The 23,779-nt window shown below is 35.9% G+C and overlaps 1 protein-coding gene across 4 annotated transcripts in view; it reads right to left on the reverse strand.

The window, feature by feature from the left end:
* Positions 1 to 5,438: 5,438 nt before the first annotated feature.
* Positions 5,439 to 23,779, reverse strand: part of SMURF2 (SMAD specific E3 ubiquitin protein ligase 2) — a 125,642-nt gene continuing 107,301 nt past the window's right edge. For 2 of the 4 annotated variants that reach the window (XM_036899746.2, XM_057501624.1), the window contains 9 exons: positions 21,178 to 21,373; positions 19,881 to 19,984; positions 17,521 to 17,635; positions 14,794 to 14,972; positions 13,917 to 14,054; positions 11,287 to 11,407; positions 10,569 to 10,770; positions 9,150 to 9,225; positions 5,439 to 8,831 (listed from right to left, as the gene is read on the reverse strand). In XM_036899746.2, coding sequence (XP_036755641.2) covers positions 8,732 to 8,831; positions 9,150 to 9,225; positions 10,569 to 10,770; positions 11,287 to 11,407; positions 13,917 to 14,054; positions 14,794 to 14,972; positions 17,521 to 17,635; positions 19,881 to 19,984; positions 21,178 to 21,373 — 1,231 coding nt within the window. In that variant the 3' untranslated portion in view covers positions 5,439 to 8,731. Of the gene's footprint in view, positions 8,832 to 9,149; positions 9,226 to 10,568; positions 11,101 to 11,286; positions 11,408 to 13,916; positions 14,055 to 14,793; positions 14,973 to 17,520; positions 17,636 to 19,880; positions 19,985 to 21,177; positions 21,374 to 23,779 lie in introns of those variants that run through there. The other 2 variants (XM_036899747.2, XM_036899748.2) reach the window with 2 other exon arrangements.

The raw sequence follows: 23,779 nt of genomic DNA on the forward strand, positions 1-23,779 counted from the left end.
ATTTAACAGCCAGTTCCTGAAGCCTTGTAGGTCAACACAAATAGTAAAGGGCTAGAAGTGTGGACCTGTCATCAGAGGTGGGACTTATGGGTAAAACTTAAGATACCATGTAAACGTGTATAGGTTTTTCACATGGTGGCGGGAAGATAAGAACTTATGCACTGTGGCTTCTATCAATTGGTAGAGGACAGCATTAGGAGAGGCAAAGGGTGCAAGGCCAGATGGTATGCGTCTCAAAAAAGCCCTAATGGTTGCAGGTGGGAAGGCATCATAATGGAGGTGAAGTGGACAAGAGTACACCAACCCTGTTTCTGGTATGGGGGAATATGAGAGAAGAACTACTCAGGGGTGGTGTCTTCCACAGAGAGGAGGGTTTCAGTGATGGCCAGGAGCCAGAGGAGAGAGGCTTCAGAGCAGTTGAGGCTCTGGGGACCTTGCTGATCAAAGCCAGACAATGGCAGAGGGCACCAGGAAAGGACTAGATGGGAGATGGGAGGCATAGGGTAGCATGGGGATATGCATATGAATAATGACAGAGGCCAGGAGGCATGATGGGGTAGGATCTGATTGTCCTGGAGAAAGGAGTAGGCAGCTGAATCTAATGCTATGGTCCCAAGTGTTGCCCTTTTGGAATGCAGCTGACAGTGTTAGGTCTCTAGGCAGGCAGGGGCTTCCTAGGGAAAATACTTGAGGGATCCACCAAGTTTGAAGCATGATGAGGCAAGAAATGCAGACAGACAGCTGAGATACATTGTGACAAGATGATGTGTGCAGGTGAATGGAAAAGGAAGGGCACAAGACCCCAAGGCTAGATCACAAGAACTAGAACTTAAGTTCTAAAAAAAGTTAGGAGAGAGAAATGATTAAGTAGATCTAGATAGACATCTACAATGTATTTGAGTAAAATATGCAAATCTTAAAAAACACATTGTGATGCTATTTTATTTTAAAGGCTACGGAACAAATGGGTATCATATATAATGCAGCATAATCAATCCAGTATAGAAAAGGTCTAGAAGAGTCACCCCCAAACATAATAGTTGGTGTGACTCTGAGTGGTAGATTACATAAATTTTCACTCTGCTTAATATACTCTACTAGGATCTGAATTTGTTAAAACAAGCATAGTTATGCTTTTATAATTTTTTTTTAGATGTTAAATTTAGGCGGACACTTAAGTTGCTAGTTCTGCCAGTTCTTTATCAAGCTCAGAAATAACTAGGAATAACCTATAAGAAAAACAGGTGAGGGAATTTACCAGGCAAGGGATAGAACTGCTAAGCAAAGGTCAAAGAATAGGAGAGAATACAAATTAAAGATGCCAGCATATTTTCGAAAAATAGCAAATGAAGTGGTAACAGCAAGTGAAGGAGGATGTGATCCAAGTGCCTTCGGAGAGGGAATCATACATGAAGACAGTTTTCCCAGAAGAACCCAGGAAAGGCTCACCATAATCACACGTTTGAAAAATATTTAAAACTGATAAAAGGTATTGGGGGGTCGGGGAGTGTCACGGAATGAGGTGGTTGGTGTGAAAGCTAAATACTTAACTACCATAAAAAGGAAACTAACCAGACTATGTCTAAGATCAGTGGAAGAGCATGATTACCATATCATTTAGAAACGTGGAAGTAAACACCAAAAGAACTGACAGAAGACTTGCAAATAGTGGCCTCTGGAAAGCAAGACTGGGGATGCGGAACAGACTGATGATGAATTTTTTTTAAGCCTCTAATTATATATAATTTTTTAAACTATATGTTAGCTGTGTATATGCATTACTGTATCATGTGGGGCACTGAAGAATTCACTGCCTCTTCTAAAAACCTAGGAAGGGAAAAGAAGAACCAGTGTTTAGGTGAGGCAAGAGAACAGAGCTGTAGTGAAAGGACTAAGGGTGTAATGGAAATTTACTTGCAATGGGAAGAGGCATTGCAGTAGAAAACAGTGGAGAGGTCTACACTGGGAGAACAAGAAGGGCAGGGCAGACAGAAGATGTTATCATTAAAAGAAATGGTATAAACTAAAGGAGGAATCCAAAATGGGGCTTCAGCTGCATTTTAGAAAGGCATCTATTAGATTACAAATCTAGACATGCTTGATTTTCAAGCCATTTGAACCATTACCCAGGTAGTTGATTGATGTGACCAGTTTCTTCTTGTCCTAAAAAACATGAAACTTGAACTGCCATTAAACTTTGCCCTCTGAAGAATAACAAAGCTGTAAGTAATCAAAACAATCTGGTAGTGGCATGAAAACAGACATGTAGATCAATGGAGAGCCCAGAAATAAACCCACATATATATGGTCAATTAATTTACGACAAGTAAGAGAATATACAGTGTGGAAAGGACAGTCTTTTCTATAAATGGTCTTGGAAACTGGACATCCACATGCAAAAAGACTGACACTGAACCACTCTATTATTACATCATACACAAAAGTCAACTGAAAATGGATTAAAGATTTGAACACAAGACCTGGAACCATAAACACAGGTGGTAAACTCCTAGACATTAGTCTTAGGATATTTTAGATTTGACACCAAAAGCAAAAAACAGCAGATTCGACTGTGTCAAACTGAAAGCTGCACAGCAAAGAACCATCAACAAAACGAAAGGCAGCCTACCAAATGGGAGAGGATGTTTATAAATCAGGTATCCGGTAAAGGGGTTAATACCCAAAATATATAAAGAACACATACAACTCAATAGGAAAAAAAACTACTTAATAGGCAGAGGAATTTAGAAGTTTTTCCAAAGAAGACATACAAAGGGACAAAAAGTACATGAAAATGTGCTCAACATCACTAATCAGGGAAATGCAAGTCAAAACCACAATCACCTGTCCACTCACATCTGTTAGAATGGTTATTATCAGGAAGAAGTAACAAGCTGGTGAAAAGGAAGCCCTTGTGCACTGTTGATGGGAGTATAATTTGGTGTAGCCACTACAGAAAGCAGTACGGAGGGAGGTCCTCCAAAAAATTAAAAATAGAAATACCATAAGGACCCAGCAATTTCACTTCTGGGCACTTATCTGAAGAAAATGGAAACACTTAACTGGAAGAGAGATCTGTACCCCTGTGTTCACTGCAGCATTTTTTACAGTAGCCAAGATACGGAAAAAAAACTAAGTATCCACAGATGAATAGACTTAAAGAATGTGGTGTATATACACACAGTGAAACAGCCATTTAAAAAAAAAAAAGGAAATCTTGCCGTTTCTGACAACATGAGGGCACTATGTCAAAGCAAAATAAGTCAGAGAAAGGCAAATAGTATTATCTCACTCTCAGGTGGAATCTTCCTTTAAAAAAAAAAAAGCTCATAGATAACAGTGAAAGATTGGTGGCTGCCAGAGGTAGGGGGTAGGCAAAATCGGTGAAAGGGGCCAAAAGATACAAACCAGCCTATAAAATAAGTCATGGGGATATGTACAGACAGTATGCTGACTATAGTTAATTATACTTACTGCATACTTGAGAGTTGCTAATAGAATAAATCTTAATAATTCTCATCATAAGAAAAAATATTTTGTAACTATGTATGGTGATGGATGTTAGACTTATTGTGGTGATCATTTCACAATATATAGAAATACCAAATCATGTTGTATACCTAAAACTAATATAGATCAATTTTACCTCAATAAAATAAATAACTTTGCCCCTCTGGTCTCGATGGTGCTCTACCTTCTTGCCATGCCAGCATCATCTTTGGGAGAAGTGAGTGGGTCTGTAAGGTTGAATCTGATGTGCTCATCATCTTCACTCCCAATTCCTGGGCTGAAAGTTAGAATACTTAATGAACACTTTGGTGAACAGGAGAAACATCTTTGCATGTTTCCTTCTTCCTTCTCCCCCTAGCTCCCCACGCCAACCCCGGGCCGCTACAGTGGCTTCTCTACTTCCTTCACTTATAAAACACTGTAAGGGAGATAGAAGTGGGGTTTATGGCTCATATTAGAGACCTTTAGATAAAATCCCCGCCCCAATAGCCACAAAAGGTACGCTAATCAGTAGCTGTAGAGCATATCACCTTGGAAATGTAACCAGTTGTATACTGAACACAAACAGAAGGAAGGAGCTACTTGTCCCAGAGACAAATGTCTCTGGTTCTGAAGTATCACTGGGGAAGGGAAGTGGAGGAGCAAAATCAGTTGTTTTACAAACCAAGTCTGGGATTTGAGGCCTTGCCGAAGTGAAGTATTTAATCCTGTGCTCCCATCATGACAGACTTCTTTTCTGGATGCAAACCGGGTTTTGATTACTTAAGCTGTATATTCAGCTTCTACCAAGACATGGGCTAGAAGCACTAGTTTGGAAGCTCAGTTTTCTAACAACCATCCAAAGCTAGAACCTTAACAGCCAATACAGAGCCTGACACACAGAGTAGTAATTTGTTGAAAGAACAAAGAACAAATCACATTTAGGGAAAATACCTTTAATAAAAACAGTCTTTAAAATCTGGTTTGTCTAGTTTGCTAAGAGTGTTAAAGTAAGTATGTAACCCTTTTTCTGTATAATTATCTCTATCCTGTTCTATTGCCTATATCCTACTGTAAGCATTTGGGATATAAAGTACAAATAAATATACTGAGTGCCAAGGTTAACTTCCTAACAGTGAAGGGACAAACATTTCAGGTCACCACATAGCAGAAAAACGTATCACATATTAATCAGAACAAACCTTTGGGTAATTTATAGATTATACTACTACTAAAACCCTTAATGTACTAAAACTTAACAACTTTTAGATAATAACCAATAAATGTGGCAATGTGAGACAAAACAAAAAATAGATTTCAGAAGGTATTAAAAATGGACACCATGCCCACTCTGGACTTTAAATACACCACTACTTTACACTGCATTTCCCAGACACTCCTTTCTGGTTGGCTTATGCTGTGGAGGGACTTACAGACTATATTTTGGATGAAAAAAATATCACATCTGTTCCTTTTTCCACCAATGTACTTAGTTGGGCTTTCATCCACTATCACTTATAGAGGTGGATCATGACCCTTAAAGTCATGGCTTCTTGGGAAATATAATTGATTTCTCCTTATTTTGAGGATTTTACAGCTCAAAACCAAGGTAGCAAATGAGGCCCCACACATAGCTCCACCCCCCAACAGCCTTGCCAGACACTGTTCCAGGACTGGAGCGTTCTTTCCCAGTAAGCCCTGACTGGCTTCAGAAATCCGTTTCCATACAGCCCCCAAAAAGCCACTGCCAGCCAATCAACCTGCAATGGCAGAAGAAAACCAAGCACCTTCCCACTCTACTGGGAACAGAAGAGGGGGTCCTGAGCTCTGCAATTTGACAAAGGTGTCACCTAAGGCATGTGTGTCGTCTTACTCATTTTAGGGTTCCTAGGCAGTCACTCTTCATAGAGTCAATCACAGGTTTCTTCAAAACAATTGTAAACTCATTATTTAAAAATTCTGATGCTGTGGCAGTGCAAACAGCATTCATTTTATTGCTCAACTTCGGCATGGGCACATACATAGTTAATTTTTAAAACCGTTTATACAGATGTTATTGATAAAGCTCATGTAACAACTGAATGAAAATACAAAGAATATCAAAGCTAAAACACTCTGTAATAAATACAAATACAATGAAAATGATAAACTTTGTTTTTAAACTCAGAGAGAAGGAAGAGTATTACATTACGTGAACTAATTACATCTAGAAACAAAACAACTCGGCATTTGGTACAATCATCCTGCTAACATACAAACGTTACATACCACAAATGGCATCTGTTAACTCTGTGCTGCAGCTTAAAAACAGAAGCAGGAGATGCTCTATCAAACTGTAAAGATGACTGGAACAATCTAACTTCCATTAGTGCAATCAGTTCAATGCACTGGAAGTTCAGACACACTTAGTGTTGTACAATAAAGCAAAGATTACATTGTATTTAAGAGAAAGGAAACTTGTGCTCTAGACTGTAAATACAAAGGGGAAAAAAAAGACTCTGTAAAAATGAAACCCATTCAGGGCAACAAACTATGTGCAAAACAAAATGTACACTAGACACAGCACTTTTTAAAAACTTTATATCAAGAAATAAGACCCTCTGAAATAAAACTCACCTCTGTACTGCATATGAGCTCTACAAAATAGCCACTGTTCATAGAGCATTCATGATGGAAAGGCAATGTATGGAAACGTGACATCACGTATCTGAAATAACAACTAGGAAGGATGAGAAAAAGCCCAGTTAAGAGGGACATGTGGAAATAAATATTCACATTAAACATGAGGTGGAAGTCCAAGGTTCAATGACACATTGGGAGATTTTGTCTGCTTTTTAGCACCTATTTCGGAAGTAATCAGGTTAACAATCTTAAAAATGAAATCTAAATTATCATGTTTTTATAAATTGTTGGTGATACAATAGACTCTTAGGAAGAGTAATTTATTTCCTTTAAAGCTCTATTAGGTCATTATTAGAAAGTTTAAAAGGCACTCAAAAAGTGATGGTGTTGCCTGCTTTATATATTGTACAATAGTAGCACTTCATTATTACTGCATCCATCAGTTACCATTTCTCTGAAGTGTTCATTGTGTACTTTTTACAGAAAGATTGTAAGAGTAGGCACAATCATCTGCACTAGTGCTTCAATATAAAAGAGATGGACCTGCAACCAGAAAGGTACTATTGTGAAAGCTGAAAACTACTGATAATCAAATAGTATAGAAACTTTCTGTATGTACATTTCAAGATGTTCTTAGGTACTACTAAGAATGTGGTAGGAAAACAAGAGTGTCTGGGAAGAGGAAAGGTCAGCATAAGCACACTACCACCACACAGTTACAACTATGACTAGCTTGCATTTGGCAGTCAAATTTGGCTGAATGAAATAAATGAAATATTTGGAAACTACACAAGTAGTTCTCAATTTTTTTCCATCAGCAAAATTTCCACTTCTTTTATCCCCCTATTCCCCTACCCGCCATGAAAGCTTACTTAAAATTCCAATATAAAAAAGAAAAACTAGAACTGCTCTGGGTAAAGGGGTAGGGGTGGGGAGTTAGAGGCTCCTACTGCATATCCCAACCAGGCCCTTTCTCTCCCTCTTTGTCCCTCCTTTCTTAAACCATTACTTCTGAGGCACCTCTGAGGAGCCCCTTAACTCTAAGAACACAGACCGAAAAAAACAATCCATCAAATGAAAGAACACAAAGAGCCTATTTACTTGATAAATAAGCTGCAAATTTTCAGCAAAGCTATCTCATCAGAATTTGCTATCCTTGATTTCACAGAAATGTTAAAAAAAAAAGTATAGTGCAGATTTCTGATGGTTGAATTTAAAAATCCATCAATGACTTCAGATTTTTTCCAATCCCTCACTCCAGAATTTTGGTTGCCTTCTGGATCACGCAACATGCTGTACACCTTGAAGTTAGGCTAAATCTGTGTATTTCAAAATCAGAGGCTGATCTTCAACACCAAAAGGACTGGGATTCTCTTACTTGCAAAATTAACTCCTTTTAAAGTAACTTTTACCACAGTTAGAATCACTGTTTCTTTAGTAATCACATCCCCTGCCCTGCCACCCCCACCTTCATTCTGTTACATAAAAGCAGGGTTTCCTAAACTTGTAAATAATCTTTAGAGCAAAAGTTCTCCTTTTTCATAATTTTAGCTGATAAATAAATATCATGAGTAGCTAAAGATAGACTCAGGACAGTTTACTTGACAGAAACACTGTAATTAAAATATAAATTAGGTACAGGTGTCATAGGAGACTTTGGTTTACAGGAGTAGTAAATATACATTAAATATAAACTGACCCAGCAAAAGAATGAAAATCCAATCCCATCCACATGAACTGAGGAGCTATAAAAATGCAGTATTTCCACTTAAGATGAAAAGTAAATCCAAAATACCTGATTATATTGATTGAAGATAAAAAGTTAGGATTTTTTTTAAAGTCTCTTAAAAACAGGGAGCCCCTGAATGCATCTTATTGTAGCAAATAAGATAAGCTGAGACTAAATGTTTGGATTAGGAACTTGACAATCAAAATTATATAGCTGTATTCCAGGAAACTCATGCTTGAAAAATATAAAAAAGCTTCACTTACGCTAGGTTGAAACATATAATGCTTTTAAAATATAATGCTTTGCTATAGAAAAATGTAATTAAACATGTAAATGGCTTTATTTTTTAAAGATAATGATTACTTTAGCCAATTGTTTACAAAGGTATAATAATTCAAAATAATTTTATTTTATTTTTTTTACAAAGAGCAAGTACAGGAGCTGTTTAAAATCACGTATTCAATCAAAATGAAATGTGACTTGTACCGACTGCTGAAGTTGTCTTGATGTTTGAGAGACTTGAAATCTGTGAAGCAATTTGAATAGATTACCTTTTATAAAAATAGTAGTAGTCTTTAAATGTAGAATACTGCCTAACTCTGGAAATGTAGGAAAAGTCAGCATTCTTTAGGTTCAAGATATTAATTTTAAATAGCAGCTGAATGTGGCCTCATGGCAAAGCATAAAGACCTCTTTTTTTCCTTGAAAAGGAATTTCGAAATTGTCCTTACCCCTCACAGTGTCCTAAAATTTTTTTTAAAGGGCAGAGGGTGGGGAGGGAGGAGTCGGGGAGGGCATTTTCCTGTATTTCAGCTTCCTTGAAACTCTGCTGAAAGGAGGCTGTCCGTCAGGGGCATAAATAGAGTCCTGGGTAAGTAAATCTTCTGTTCCTCACTCCACAGCAAATCCACATGTTTCTTCTATGGCTGTTAGCAGCTTTTCATATAACTTTTCATAACTTTCATAGGGCGGAATGTCTATTCGATTGAAGCTGTAAATAAGCACATCAGATTTTATAAGTTCATTCAAAATAAGTAAACTGGCCTAGCAAGTATATACTAATACAGCCACATCACTCTCTGTGTGTCACACAGAAAATTAAAAGGTTGTATTTCTCTAAAGTAGAGGTGACCACTTTTGGGTTCTCCTATCAATTTCTGAATAATCTAAAATCACTTAAAAGAGCTGATGACCACTCTTTTTTAAGGTCCCTTTGGTAGTAAGAACAATAAATGAAAAGTCAATTCTGTTTGAAACTTAACACCCACATACGTGGAATGAGGTGGGGAAAGCTATGAAGATAACTTACCAAGTGTGGGCTTTGGGCAGGTTGTTAGTGCAGGCGTCAATCTGGTGGATGGTGAAGAGTCGTGGGCCTGCAGCACCTGTAGAAGAATTAAGTGCAGGTCAAATTACTGCAAGTGCATGGATTAGTTCCGCAATCTCAGAATAACACTGGTACATAAACTACAGGGTCCAGAGGCAGCAGAGTACTGGAGACTCCACACAAATTGCCAAAGGGCAGGAGGAAAAGAATTTGGGTTTTGAAAGCTGGACTTGACCTTGGATAAGGCAGGATTCCTTAATATGCCAGCATTTCAATTTGAAAGAAAGTTCAGGATTGGAATCCTTCACCAACTTCTATGGAAGACAAATGTCATGTCCCAAAAGTATGAGAACAAAAGTAAACAGGTAAATCCAAGATCACACACACACACACACACACACATACACACACACACACACACACACACACACACTCACTCACTCACTCACTCACTCACTCACTCACTCACTCACTCACTCAAAAAGATAACCTAAATGCAAATTTAAGTTTCATGACTTGAACCTGGTTGAAAGCAAAAGAGAAGCAGTCTATAGAATAAATTTCAGTCAACATAAAGACATCCCATACAAATATATGTAGAAATACAACTTCACTTTATGCATCTGGGCAGTCTGATAATGATGAGTTTTACAAATAGGGCATGCACGCATAGCTCAAAGTCTCATTCTCCATGGAGTTTTGACATATGTATTGTGGGCAACCCTGTTGAATTATATTCCAGTCTTGCTTTGTATACCCTGTCATTACCACCAGCAGCAGCTTTAGACAATGAAGAGCTTCAAACGTAAAGAAAATAACTGCCATGCAGTGATGCACAACAATCATTAGCAGTATTACTAACGCATCGAAAACTGAACAGCTATTTCACAGAAAACAATTCTGAAATGAAATCTGGTTGTAAATAAATGGTCTGATGCCATGCAATAATCAGGGTGCTCTGACCAAACAAATGGCTTGTAGGCCTCATGCTGCCTCTATGTAAAACAATAAAAAAAAGTAGAGGGGAGAGGCATCCCAAGTGGGTAAAGGTTCTGCCAGGTTGAGATGTGAAGATGGAAGCAGACAGCCCTTCCCTATAGGAATGTGCAACAGAATTTAGAAGCAAGATGACCAGAAAACAAAAGACGGAGCATCACCATATATGGTCTCTGACGTGCAGCACTCACTACAATCAGAGAACCCCAGCAGAAAAGGCTCTTGGGAGGCGAACCAAGGAAAGGAGGGAGAAGAGGGTATCAGGATAGGAGAGTTACAGCTAAGAAATGGAGTGAAAGAGAATCTGTTTATAAGAACATGGTCTGTAAGCTGTCTGTATAAACCAACATTACCCCTCCCCCAGTCCATCTGATGCCAGATCATCTGTCCCTCGGGCTCTTGTACCTTGTAAAGCTTTGAAGCCCTGCAGAGGCACCCTAGATGATCCTGTCACAAACTGAAGCAACCGTGCTCGTCGCTCTTCATCAAAAAACTCCACAGCTTTCCAGAACCACTTGACAACATTGCTGTCTGGTGTACAGTGTTTTAACCGGGTGTTTACTTTCCAGTCATTAACATCTATCTTTCCAAGTCCACAAATGATGAGCTGTTAAGATATTGCACAAATAATGAGCCAATGGAAACCCAAGTTAAGACAAATATTCCTCAAAATAGAACTTCAGATGTGCAGTGTTGGCTCTCATATAGTGGTTCTTAAGGGTACACATCAGAAAAGCTTTTCAAAATATACATACCAGGTCCTATGTCAGTGAGTCTGGGGTGACACTAAGGATCTGTGTTTTACAAGCTGCATGGGTATCTACTTACTGTGGGTTCCCTACCCAGCATCTGAGAACCACTGCTGTAATGGACACGACCAGATGAAAGTTCCATGTTTTCATGGTAGAATTCTGTAATGTTTTTCAATGGGCAGAAACTACACTGAAAGAGTAAATACAGTTTATATGTGCCTTCCTTAAGACCTATATCATATTATTTCGCTTTCATCACTTACTAGCTTGGGGATTCCAAAAATACAATGTTTCTCTAAAACTAAATAACAGAAAATTCCCAACCTTTCTTTTTGTTACACTAAATGATGTCACAACATTAATACACTGACCTCTAACTCCTTCTCATCAAATGTCTTCAGCAGATGTTGTGGAATTACTTCATTAAATCCTTTCTGCAGAGCCAAGAATTGTGCCTCAATGCCTCGTAAAAATCTCCAGTTCACGTAGAGCCTGTAAACGTTGGGCAGGGGTTTCATATGATCAAATATATTCAGATTTGGTAATTATCATCAATTTCTACTTTAGCAACATTGCACTTTATGAGCATTTAGCATTAAGAATTTAGCATGAAGTCTAAAAGAATCTCAGATTACTGAGGGTAGATGGATCCTGAACCGTGAGGCAGTTCACCGTAAATAAAAAAGTGGTAACCTCCCAGTAGAAAAGTGGCATCAATAAAGCAACTCTTCAAACCAGAGAAATTCCTAGTAAGCTGGAAGTCAGCTAGAGTTTAGATGGATGTGAAGTTAAATAAAATCTGGATGAAATTTCTTACTAAATTTCTAGTATACATTCCAATAACCAGAGAAAAGAGCCTATTGAACCAAAAATGACTTTTCCTGGCTTCACTTAAATATAATCTGAATGTGTTGGATTTTTAAAATATAGGCATGGTATATGGGGAAAAAAGGAGGTAAAGAGGTAAACTTCATATCCAAAATGGTAACAGTAGAAGCCAACAGTAAGCACTTTTTAAATTAAATATTCATTGCACCCTGGAAGCTTTAAAAACCCTGGAAGATGTAATTACCAAAAAAAGGTACACCAAACGACATCTAATATGTAGCTTTACTTATGCTTTTGACTTGGACTTCTAATTTATAAATGAATTGCTTTTTTTAAAATCTATCTACCCAGGAAAAACCTCTCCATCTCACAAATCTCAGAACAAGTCACCTTCCAAATTTGCCAACATTTCCTTTTCCAAACTTGGAGAAATAGTTCTCTACTTCAAGAAAGAAGTTATGTAACATCAGATCATTTGGGAACCTCATTTTTGTTTGTTTAAGGGGACAGCAAAACTACACATCCATGCAGTTTTTCTTGGTAATTTCTTTTTAATCACAGCACGGCATTTGGTAGGGGATAATGACTGTGTGTTAGAAGCCTGACTGCATCCTGGACAGTGGGACCTAGGAACTGATTAGTCCACACTAGATCCTGGAAGTGACACACTATGAGTTCCTATTCATTATATTATTTTAAAATTAGAAATGTAATACATGCTTGTTATATAAAGAAAAATAAAACACTAAATGTGGAGACAGAATAAAACCTGAAAGTCCATTCTTTTATCCTATTTTCCCCCCTCTACTTCAAGACCCGCCACTTTATCTCCCTCATCCTAGGCAAAAACTTTGTTTGGTATACAGCCTTCCTGAACATCTTCCAAATAATTGTAAAACAACATACAGACTTTGTTCCTACATAATTCTTCTGAGACTTACTTTTTAAGTCTGACAGCTTATACAGAGTTTCTATTAAATATCCACATAATATTCTGTTGAATGCATGTAATCATTCTCCTCTAAAGTCATTTTATCAGTTCTCAATTTTTTTGACAAGTAATATTTAATTGACCATCCTTATTCATATTTCTGTAACATGTGTTTGGGTAGAATAGAGTCCTAAAAATGGAGCTGCTAATTAAAAGACATATGCATTTTCATTTGGTACCTCCCACCAGCAGTCTCTGAGACTGATGGGCCACATGTGTAAACTAGGAAAATTTTAGCCAGTAATATTTGCGGACATAATTGTTTTTAAAAAGTACTAGTGTGCATGTTTCTGTGTACATATGGTGTGGTCAAACTCTAAATCTGATTACCACTGGTGTATGTTTAGAAGAACTTTAATTACCATAAGCCAAATGATGTAACACAATACTTATAAATTCCTCAATCAGCAGATGATTTTATAAAACTTGAAGAACATTTTGTTGTATTTATTCCTTAAACTCACAATGTGCTTATTTATAAACAGGATAAGTGCTAGTAATACAGCAGACAAGTGCTTCTATGCAGCTGTGGTACCTGCACTGCACACGGCCCCATGCACCATGTTCCCTGGCATTCGTGCCTTTGCACGCCCTTCCTCCACACTGAACCTGGGCTGCCAGGTGATTCACTTTAACCAAAAGACTACAGCAGAGGTGATGTTGGCTAGTTCCAGGTTTAGGCCTTAAAAAGATGTAACAACTTCTGCTTTTGTGCTCTGGGAAATCAGCCACCCCATAAGAAGTCTGGCTCTCTTGCTGGGGAGAGAGGCCATGGGGAGAGTGAGAAGCCTCTGATGCCACATAGAGATAACCAAGGAACCCAGCAAATGGTAAGAACTAGACCCAAGATGGTGAACCAGTGGCCTGTCCAGCCAGCTCCTTGCCATTTGAGCCACCTTAGCTGAGGCATTAGATCTGAGTGAAGGAGGCATGTTCACAATTCAGCTCCTGTTGACACCACAAGGAGGGGTGTGCTCTCTCTTTTGTTCTCTATCCAAATTACTGACTCAAGATAATTATAAGAAATAGTAAAATGATGATTGTTTTTAAACCACTTATTTCTGCAGAAGCTTGCTTTGTAGCATTAAATAACTCTACCTAAATACTTAAGTGTTTTTCTGTATTGCTGTTCAGAACATTACAATAATTCTCAGGCTTGGGAACACAGAAGGGTTTGTTTACCTGACATATTCTTTTTTATTTTCTTCAGTAACAGGGATACTCTTGCCATTTGGTTTAAGTTCATGCTGAATAATTTCACCATATGCATTATGTTCAACACAGAAGGTATGGTCCAAAACGCCTGTAATATCATTCTCACTAGAAACAAAGAGAGGAATAGATACTTAACTGGACAATATAAAATATAATTAATTAATGAGACAGATAAAATAAGATAGTTTTATGAAAAATTCATGGACAGAAGAGTCAAAAAGCCTTAACATTCTTAAACACAGGTAACATTTCACCTTCTAAGTAATGACAAAGAGCCCTGACCAAAGCTGGGCTTTCAGTTATGTTTGGCTCTCAGGTAATAGGCCCCACTTGAATCTGGGTTACCTCTAAGTGACCAAGTGCCTGGTTATTACCAGTGAGAAAGCTACTCGTGTATTTGGTAAAAAGTACAGCCAATAAATCATCGTAAATGAATGACCTCCTGCAAAATAGAATTGGTTCTTACAGATACCCTTTTAACAGATACCTTTTTAAAGCATGGCTTCAACAATCACCACCTCAACGAGAATCCGCTATTCTAACACATGCAGAATTGGAACAGAACTTGCATTGCATCATGCTGAAGAATCATTATACACAGTAACTTAAAAAATATAATATACTAGATTTTTTCCTTTTTAAAGTAATAACACTTGCTAACTTTTAGGAATTTAAAATATACAGGAAAGCAGTAGAATGAAGAAAAGTCAAGTGGTCCTGTAACTCAGATAATTACTAATATTTTCTGCACATCATTTTTAAAAAATTTATTATTTTGAAATTTATCTTTTTTTAAAAGCTCAGACTCTAACTATAATGAACAGATACAAGACTCAATACATACAGTATCCACACTAAACTGTTGTGAAGATCTGGATCAACTAACTCCATGTCATCCAAAGTAATGGACTTCCCAAGTAACTGTTTATAAAAAGGCAATGTGAAACCACCATCAATATAATGTCCATGAAACACAGCCATTCCCATTATTCGTCCAACAAAGTGGAAATACGATAAATGCTCCTGAAATTGGAAATAGATAATAGAAATACTCGAGTTAGACACAATCAAGGGAAATTTTAGTAAAAATTAAATATTTAGGCAGCAATATTTTTTAACAGTAAGTGCAAAACTTAGAGTCTAATTCACAACTAAATCGAATTTAAATGGAATAAGCTATCATGTCAAAGTTCAGTAATTAGTTTCTACAGGGCATGTCAAGATGCTCTACATTGCTATTGAAGTATTACACCAGAGTCAATGCCTCTCTCAAACTGTCATTTTCTAAAATTTATCTTTATTGAGAGAAATCTTCTGCATCCATGGATGTTTTGTTGCCCTTGTCTAGCTTAGATTAATACTTAGTCTATAGGCACAGATCTGATCATCTACACTTGCCTTCTTACAGCACTAACTTATGCTTTCTATCTTTATCTTGCATCTACATACCACTTCAGCATTTTATTTAAAAAAAAAAATAAGGGAGAAATGTGGGATTCACATATAAATCAAGTATAAAAATCAAATGAATAATCATATCTGACTTGATTGTTTATAGTTCATGATGCATGATCAAAACCGAAAGTTTCTGTGATATGACTGCCCTTGCACTGTTCACCATGTAAGAACTTATTCACTATGTAAGAACTTATTCACCATGTAAGAACTTGTTCATTATGCTTCAGAAGATTGGAGACTGTTGAGAGTTAGGCTTGGGGTTGATTAATGATTGTGCATTGAGTCCCCTATACAGAATTTTATTGTTGTAAACAACCATTTGATAAATAAATATGAGAGGTGCCCTCTCAAAAAAAAGAAAAAAAAGTTAAAATAAAACCTGCACTCAGTCTAACTGCAAAGTTCACTATGAGTGCCTCTACTCTGTTTTTGGCATGTTTGTGGCTTACTTTTGAAGATAACCAAAAAGGGGATGTTTAAATGCTAGGGATTTCAAGGCTTGTGAGCTATGTTGTTGTGGTTTTTAAATAAATTTATATTAAAAGTTTAAAAATAAATAAATAAATAAATAAGTAAAATTTATCTTTAGAAATTAACCCCAAAGTACAGTCCCACTGCAGCTTCATTAAATCACTCGTAGATCCTGTCCTCTTCCTTTCCTCTCATCTCTTGCTGAGCCCTTCACAATCCTGGCTCGGTCATTAAAAAACAAAACACAAAACTAAAAAAACCCTTCAATCCTCAACCTGCCTATTTCCTTGACCTAACCAGAAACTGAACTTTAAAACATAGATTTAAGAACACAGATTTCATGTCTAACGTGGAATACAGTCCGATTCTGCCAGTTACTATGCACGAATACTTGGTTAAATTACTTAACCTTTATAGAACTAATTTTCCACACCTGGAAAAATGAGAGTAAAAACAGTATCTGAAGAAAGCCCTGTGAGTAGTAAAATGAGGTGATAAAGTCCATGGCATTGGACTTGGCATATGATAAATGCTCAACAGATGTGAGCATTTATTAGTCCAGTGGTAGTAATGATAGTAAGTGGGCTACCCAAGCAGAACCTGCACCTACACATCTTCCCATTTATAAAGGAGTCCCTGCAACAAAGCTAACATTTCTATCATGTTTGGGTACTACTGGTCTTTCACGATAAATTGTTTTGTTACTTGGATATGTGTATTTTAAACTTCTTTTACTTCTCTATTTAATAACTAATCTTTAAGCTCATCTTTAAACTTCCCCTTTATTTTAAAAATAGGTTTTGTTTCTTTTTAAAAAGTAATACATGTTCACTGCAAAATATTTAGAAAAACAGACAAGCAAAAAATAAAATATCACCCACAATCTAACACTAGAGATATAACCAGTCAATATTATAGAGCCTTTCAATGTTTACACATATACAAATTTACCAAAATTGTATCATACTATTTTGTAAAATTATTTTCACTTAATATATCACAAACACCATCTTTAGATGTCATTAATTATTATCCCATAGTGTCATTTTAGTGGCTATATAATATGCCCTTGTATGGAAAGGTAATAGAAATAATATGAAATCAACAAATTAATAAGTTACTAACTTTTGTTGTATGCTTAGTAATATATAATACGGTTAATCATGTATAGTACTGTGCTAAATATTTAATATGCAATATCCCATTTAATTGTCACAACCCTTCTGAGTTATGAGCTATATTTATTATTATTAGCAATGATAAAATTGAGGCTTAACCACAAAGGTAGTAAGTAATGGGACCAAGATATGATTCTCATGTTTTTCTAATTCCAGAATGCATGCTCTTAACCATTAATGTAATGTCATAATTTAATCAATCCCCTTTAATGAACCACAATATTGTTTCCAATTGGGTCTACTATAAGCAATGATGCAGGAAACATCCTTGTGCCCAAACTACTGCACAAATCCATATGATCATTTACTTGCGAATATTTTCTAAAGGAGGACTTGTTAAATCCAAGGAATGGTGTGACCAGGACAAAGAGAGTAATCCTATGTCATAAACTACAATGACCTTGAAAAGTGAAAAGCGTAGGTCACAAGTTAATCTTATCAACACAACCACCAACTAATCATACCGGATTAACTGCAGAATCAGGATTGATCTGCAATGTATAGATATCATCTCTTGAATATTGGAAGAGGCCATAGTATGGATTCAACATTTCATGTGACAAGAGATATAACCACTCCCTAGAAAACAAGGTATGACAAAGAAATTTTTTATTAATGAATATTTGATATTCAATTAATCAGTTTAGCAAAAAAATTTTTAAATAAAAGAAAATAAAGCACTAACCAGTTATGTAAGATCACACTGGAAAATCTGTCATGCCCAAAAGGCAAGTGAAAATTCTTGCTTTGTTATATTGAAATCACTTCTCACTCAATTGGGTATTATCCAATTTGGTATTATTTTAATAAAGGTATTATCCAGAAGTACCAACTACTCACTAAGATGCTACAGTCCAATGGCAATTTAATAATTTAGCCCAATTACTTCTGATTGCTAAATATATTTGTAATCCATGATAAATATAAAATGAAGGAAGAAAATGGTTTTATTTCAAAACATCCAGATAGTCTGTACTATCCTGGCCCACTCCTATTATGGCAATTTATACTATTTATATAGATTATATAATGTAGTACAGCATTAATCCTCTCACTTTTGGACAATGGTATGTTTTGTTGCTGGCATTGTTTTAATAAGTAAATTTCATTATCCATTTCATCTTCTTTGTATAAACCCTAAAATATAGCATGACAAAAATGTAAGTGGTCAGGGATTGCAAGGCATTTGCTATAAGTAGGAATACTAGAGCAAGCCTGCACTTTTTGAGTATGTACCATATCACTTCTTGGTTTCAAGTGTACATCAATATTTTCTAAACCTCCTAACAAACAGAACTAGCAACTTATACTTATTATAATTTTCAAAATATGAAGGATAATTTATTATTCATCTTGGTGAAACTGAAATAAAATCATTAGTCCAGGAATTAGATGTTGCTAATCTCAATTCTGGTCATTCGTCGGCTAGGAAAGGTACTTAAATAATACATTCTGACATTACGGATTAAACAGATTGAATAATATATCTTCAGGAAATGCAATGAAACATTATTAACAAGTAGATAATGTAAAATGTTTAAAAGTTCTATAATGATGGAGTCTAAATGAAATCACTACCATTTATGTAATATTTGAGAAAATCTAGATTTAAAAAAAAAAGATAAGAGAAGCCTCCACAAAAACAATCTTCCCAACACACATAACACCTGATGTGTCTTGCATGCTTTTTTAGAAAAAAAAAAATTTTTTTGTTTTGTTTCACCAAATACTTAGAATGCACATAAAAGCAGAACCCAACTACACTTGGATGCTACAACAGAATAAAGATCAGAAAAAGCAGTTTACTGACACATCCCATTTTAGTCTACCAAACCTTTATGGTAAGGTTAAGAAACAACAAAAAACTGACTACTTATTTGGTCTATACATACAATTATAGCATTTAGATTCCATCAGCAGATAGTTATCAAGTTTTTCAAACAAGCATTCAAAATCTAGCTATGAGTAATGTAATCATAAGAATCCAACAACTATTAAGTTCTAAGTATGATGTATAAGTCATCAATTCTAAGGACCCAAACTAAAGAAACTCCATTTGCAGCCAAAAAGGACACAAAATGAAAATAAGCCTACAGGTGAAAACAGGTAATGCTAAATAACAATCATGGGACTTAGTGCAAACACAAATTTAATTTAGGCTAGATTTAGATTAGGGTAAGCAGAATTATCATAATGGTCCTTAGAATGTTTCAATACAGAAGCTATAATGTTTCTGCTACATGTACATAAAGTGAATTTTCACACCTGGAAAAAAATCTTTGATGTATGAATGTAGCATTCATATAGATTATAGTTTCTGTATTGAAAGATTTAAGGACCACTTAGGAAAATATACATATGCACACATACTTACACGTACACACAAACACTCCTGACCAAGGTAAAAAATATGACACTGGAAGCAAAGGGAAACAGTATTCGCTTTAGAATACACGTCACTAAAGTCTCAGGATTGTTCCTGACAATGTAAAGCAGAGGGGATACCATGTACTGAAGGAGAGAGATGCAGAAAACAAATGCAGGGCCTGCTGGTCCCACCAACAGTCCGTGTAGGGTTGCAGCTAGTTTGCAGATGAGATCTTGTTACTGTACGATCCAGGAGGGAGTTCTCAGATATGCTCCGAGAGGCGGTACTATCCTAACCTCACTGTGAATATGCCCATTAGGATAGCCTCAGGATTGCAAACATCAGGGAATAATATACTGGAAAATAAATATCCATGAGGAGGTTATGCCACTGGAAGTATCTTAAATTTGTAAATATAAGGATGCATACTTCATTTACTGATAAGCACATCTTTACCTGGCAACCCCACCATAGTCAAGGCCTTCTTCTCCACGAAATTTTATCATTAATCGCTTCCAGAGATCTTTCGGTCTCATTTTCATGACCTGTCGATAAGATTCCTAAAAAAAATTTCAGTATGTTATTATTACTAGGTGCTTTTAACCTGTTATTTAAACTCCTCCCATTTCACCTACAAAACATAGATTAAAGTAAGGTGAAATTTGTTCAACAATCAAATCAGTGGATAGACTCCAAGTGTTTAAAACTTCATGGAACTTCTAAAAACAAAATGGATATGGCTTACTATACTGAAACCAATTCATTTGATAACTATTATATCAAAAGTCTACAAGTGAAAAACTCCACATTTAAGTTCTACAAACCATAGCAATGATTATACTCACATTAAAAACAAAATTTGATAGAAATGCCAAATTTTTTCAAGTTGGTTAACCTAATTCTAGGTCACAGGCACCAGTAGAAAGGAAAGGTAAGAAAAAGATTCAAGAAAACACAAGCAATCATTTTAAGAGTAAGCACTTAACATAAATGTTAAAATTACATATTTAATGTAAGTAAACATGAGCAATCATTATTAAATAGACAACTTTATATTATTTAAAACAGAAATGACTGTAACTAATCTGTATTGTATGTCCCAACAAATTAAACAATAGATTGTTTTAGCAGGAAACAAAGAGAATAAAACACAAATGACTAGTACTACAAACAAAGAACAATTTTGAGAGAAAAAAGTTCATCCTTTGGAAAGAGGATTATCAAGTCCCCAAACATCTCTTGCTCAGGAATTCTCTAATGAGTGAGAAACCTCTGCCCTTGGACCTCTGCCACTTACTATGTGAGAACTTTGAAACGGTAGGGCTATAAAGTCCAAAGATAAAAGGATATGCCAGAAAGGAAGAGGTTCAATAAATTAAGGAAGTAGTCCAACAGTAATTAAACAAAATTTTTTGACTCAGGAGTCCCTGCCTTTGGAAGAATTAGAAAGTGACCAATAGAGAGTACTTGTGGTCTTTTAAAATTCATTAACAAACAAGTATTTGCAATGCAGAGACCAGGCTGAACCAAACCAGAACATTTTACCTTCTTCATCCCATTTAAATGTTTATCTTATATATTAAATCTTACTTACAAATCTGTATTACTGCCTTTTTTCCCCACATTTGAAAAAGAAATTAATGAAAATGCTCCCATTCTAAAGAGACTTGAGTCCCAAAAAGTACTCTTGGCAAACAGAGAAACACTGAAATTTTAATTTTTCTCTATTTTAAAATAAGACTTGTAAATTTACCTCAAAAATCTCTTCCCTTGATACCTCAATGCGGCAATGGCCAGCCTGAGGCTGCTGTTGGGAAAGTTCTTGACGCAAAATTTTTAGTTTCTGAACCAAGTCTCGCTTGTACCGTGGGGCTGTCAGACACTCTGTGTCATCAGGGCACAGGGACACTGCCTGCTGCTGCTGTTGGTCTTTCAGCTGGTTCTGCCTACTAAAAGCAAACAAAGATTATTAAAGTATTTTCGAAAAAATAGCAACTATCCATTTAAAATAGCATCACATTATAAAACAAGTGTAGCTATATCATTTCCAGGCCTTATTATATTCTTGGCTTGACATTTTTGCCAGCGATGAACTAATTCCAAAGTTTACTTCTCAGAATCCATACGAATTTATGGAATAGGAAAAAGTGTTCATCCATAAAGCTTTATACAGCTGCTGAGAACAAATTTCTTGCATACTGTTTCCATTTTCTTGTGCATAGTTTACCATCACCCATCTGAAAATTCAGATATATGCCAAACCCTGTGCCTGTTATCCAGAGTTTGTTTCTCTGGAGGAGACAAACAGTTCGAACTGGCAGCCCAGCAGGGACCCCTGCTCCTGTGCATGCTGCAGTCTAGACCACAGAATGTGGAAGGTCACATGGAAGTTACTGGCACAGAGAAATGAGCACTTTAAAAACAAGTTGAAGTGCTTTACAAAAGTGACTTCTTTTTACTGTGGTAAAATATACTTAACATAAAATTTACCATTTTAACCATTTTTAAGGGTAGAGTCAGTGCCATTAAGTACATTCACATTGTTGTGTTAAAGTGACTTTAACTGCATATATATAGCTTACCACAAATACACGAAAATAATCTTTCAAGAACAGCAGAAATATAATACTTTTTAAAAGACACACTGCCTAGAGATATTTTTATTCTTCTGGCAAAAATATTATAAGTTGCATTAAAGAATATTTTTTAAAGACCTGCATCATATAATGAACTAGTTAATTTCAAAAACCATCAGGAAGTAAAGTCAGATAATTCACTACTGATGTTTATATAGACACTGAGTGATTCAGCTGGAGTTTAGTTTTATACACAACAAACAAGAGCATAATCTCCTAACCTAAAGGTAAAGGGCAATGGTAGTTATGATAAACAAAAATACCTCTTCAGTTCTCTAACAAATCACCTAGACTTATTTGACATACAGTGATTCTTATGTACCAGCCCAAATTTTATACCTAAAACATACAACTACCCAGAAAAAATACAGCTTTGATGAAAATTGCAAATCATTACTTCTACTCTCACAAACATTGTATTAGATAAAGGTGTTCTTTTATACACACATACACATATACATAAACAAAATCAAAACAGAATATATTAAAAATATTCCCTGAACAATTATATCAATCTTATGCGAAGAAAAATATGAACTTGGGTATGCCTTACATCAGATACAAAAATTTAACTCAAAATGAATCAGAGACCTCAATATAAAACCCACAGCCACAGAAATTCTCAGAGAAGAAAATACTTGTGGCTTTATTAAGCAAAGATTTTTTTAGATATGACACCAAAAGCATACTCCACAAAAGAAGAAATGAATAAATGGAACTTCAACAGAATTTCAAAGAAAACTTCTGCTCTTCAAAAGACATTGTTAAGAAAAGACAAATCATAGACTAGGAGAACATCTTTCCAGAGTATAAATGTGATATGGGACACGTATCTCAAATATCTAAAGAACTCCTGAAACTCAAACATTAAAAAAACTCAATTAGGGGGCAAAAAGTTTTACCAAATAAGATACACAGATGGCAAATAAGCATCTGTGCTCAACATCATTTGATACTAGAGAAGTACAAAGTAAAACTATAAAGGGATTAAGACTAGTAGAATGTCTAAAACTAGTAAGATTAACCATACCAAGTATAACAAGGATGTGGAGCCACTATAACTCTCATACACTGCTGGTAAGAATGTCAAAAAGGTACCAATCACTTTGAAAAATAATCTGGCAGTTTTTTTTAAAGTTAATCAAAGATCAATCATATGATTCAGCCATTCTACTCCTAGGTATTTATCTAAGAGAAGTAAGAGCATATGTCCATACAAAGACTTACATATAAATGTTCATAATAGTTTTGTCATAGCCAAAAACTGGAAAAAATCTATATGCCCATCAACAAGTAAATGGATAAATTAATTTTCAGCAATGAAAAAAAATTAACTATACACACAACAACAAAGCAGAATCTCAAATAATCATGCTGAGTAAAAAGACCAAGCAAAAAACATGAATCCATTTATCTGAAACTATAGAAAATGCAAACTAGTATCAGTGACAGAAAGCTGATCAGTGGTTGGTTGAAGATGGAGTGTGTTGTGCATTGTGTCCAAAAAGATATGCTGAAAACAAAACCCCTGGTCAAATGGCTTCACAGCTGAATTCCATCAAACATTTTAAGAAGACCTACTATCCATCCTCCTTAACCTTTTACAAAAAGTAGAAGAGGAGGGAACTCATTCTATGAGGCCAGCATCACTCTAATACCAAAACCAGACAAAGACACCACAAAAAAACAAAATTACAGACTAACATCCCTGATGACCAC

Source organism: Manis pentadactyla, chromosome 4 (assembly GCF_030020395.1).
Source record: "Manis pentadactyla isolate mManPen7 chromosome 4, mManPen7.hap1, whole genome shotgun sequence".
Taxonomy (NCBI): domain Eukaryota; kingdom Metazoa; phylum Chordata; class Mammalia; order Pholidota; family Manidae; genus Manis; species Manis pentadactyla.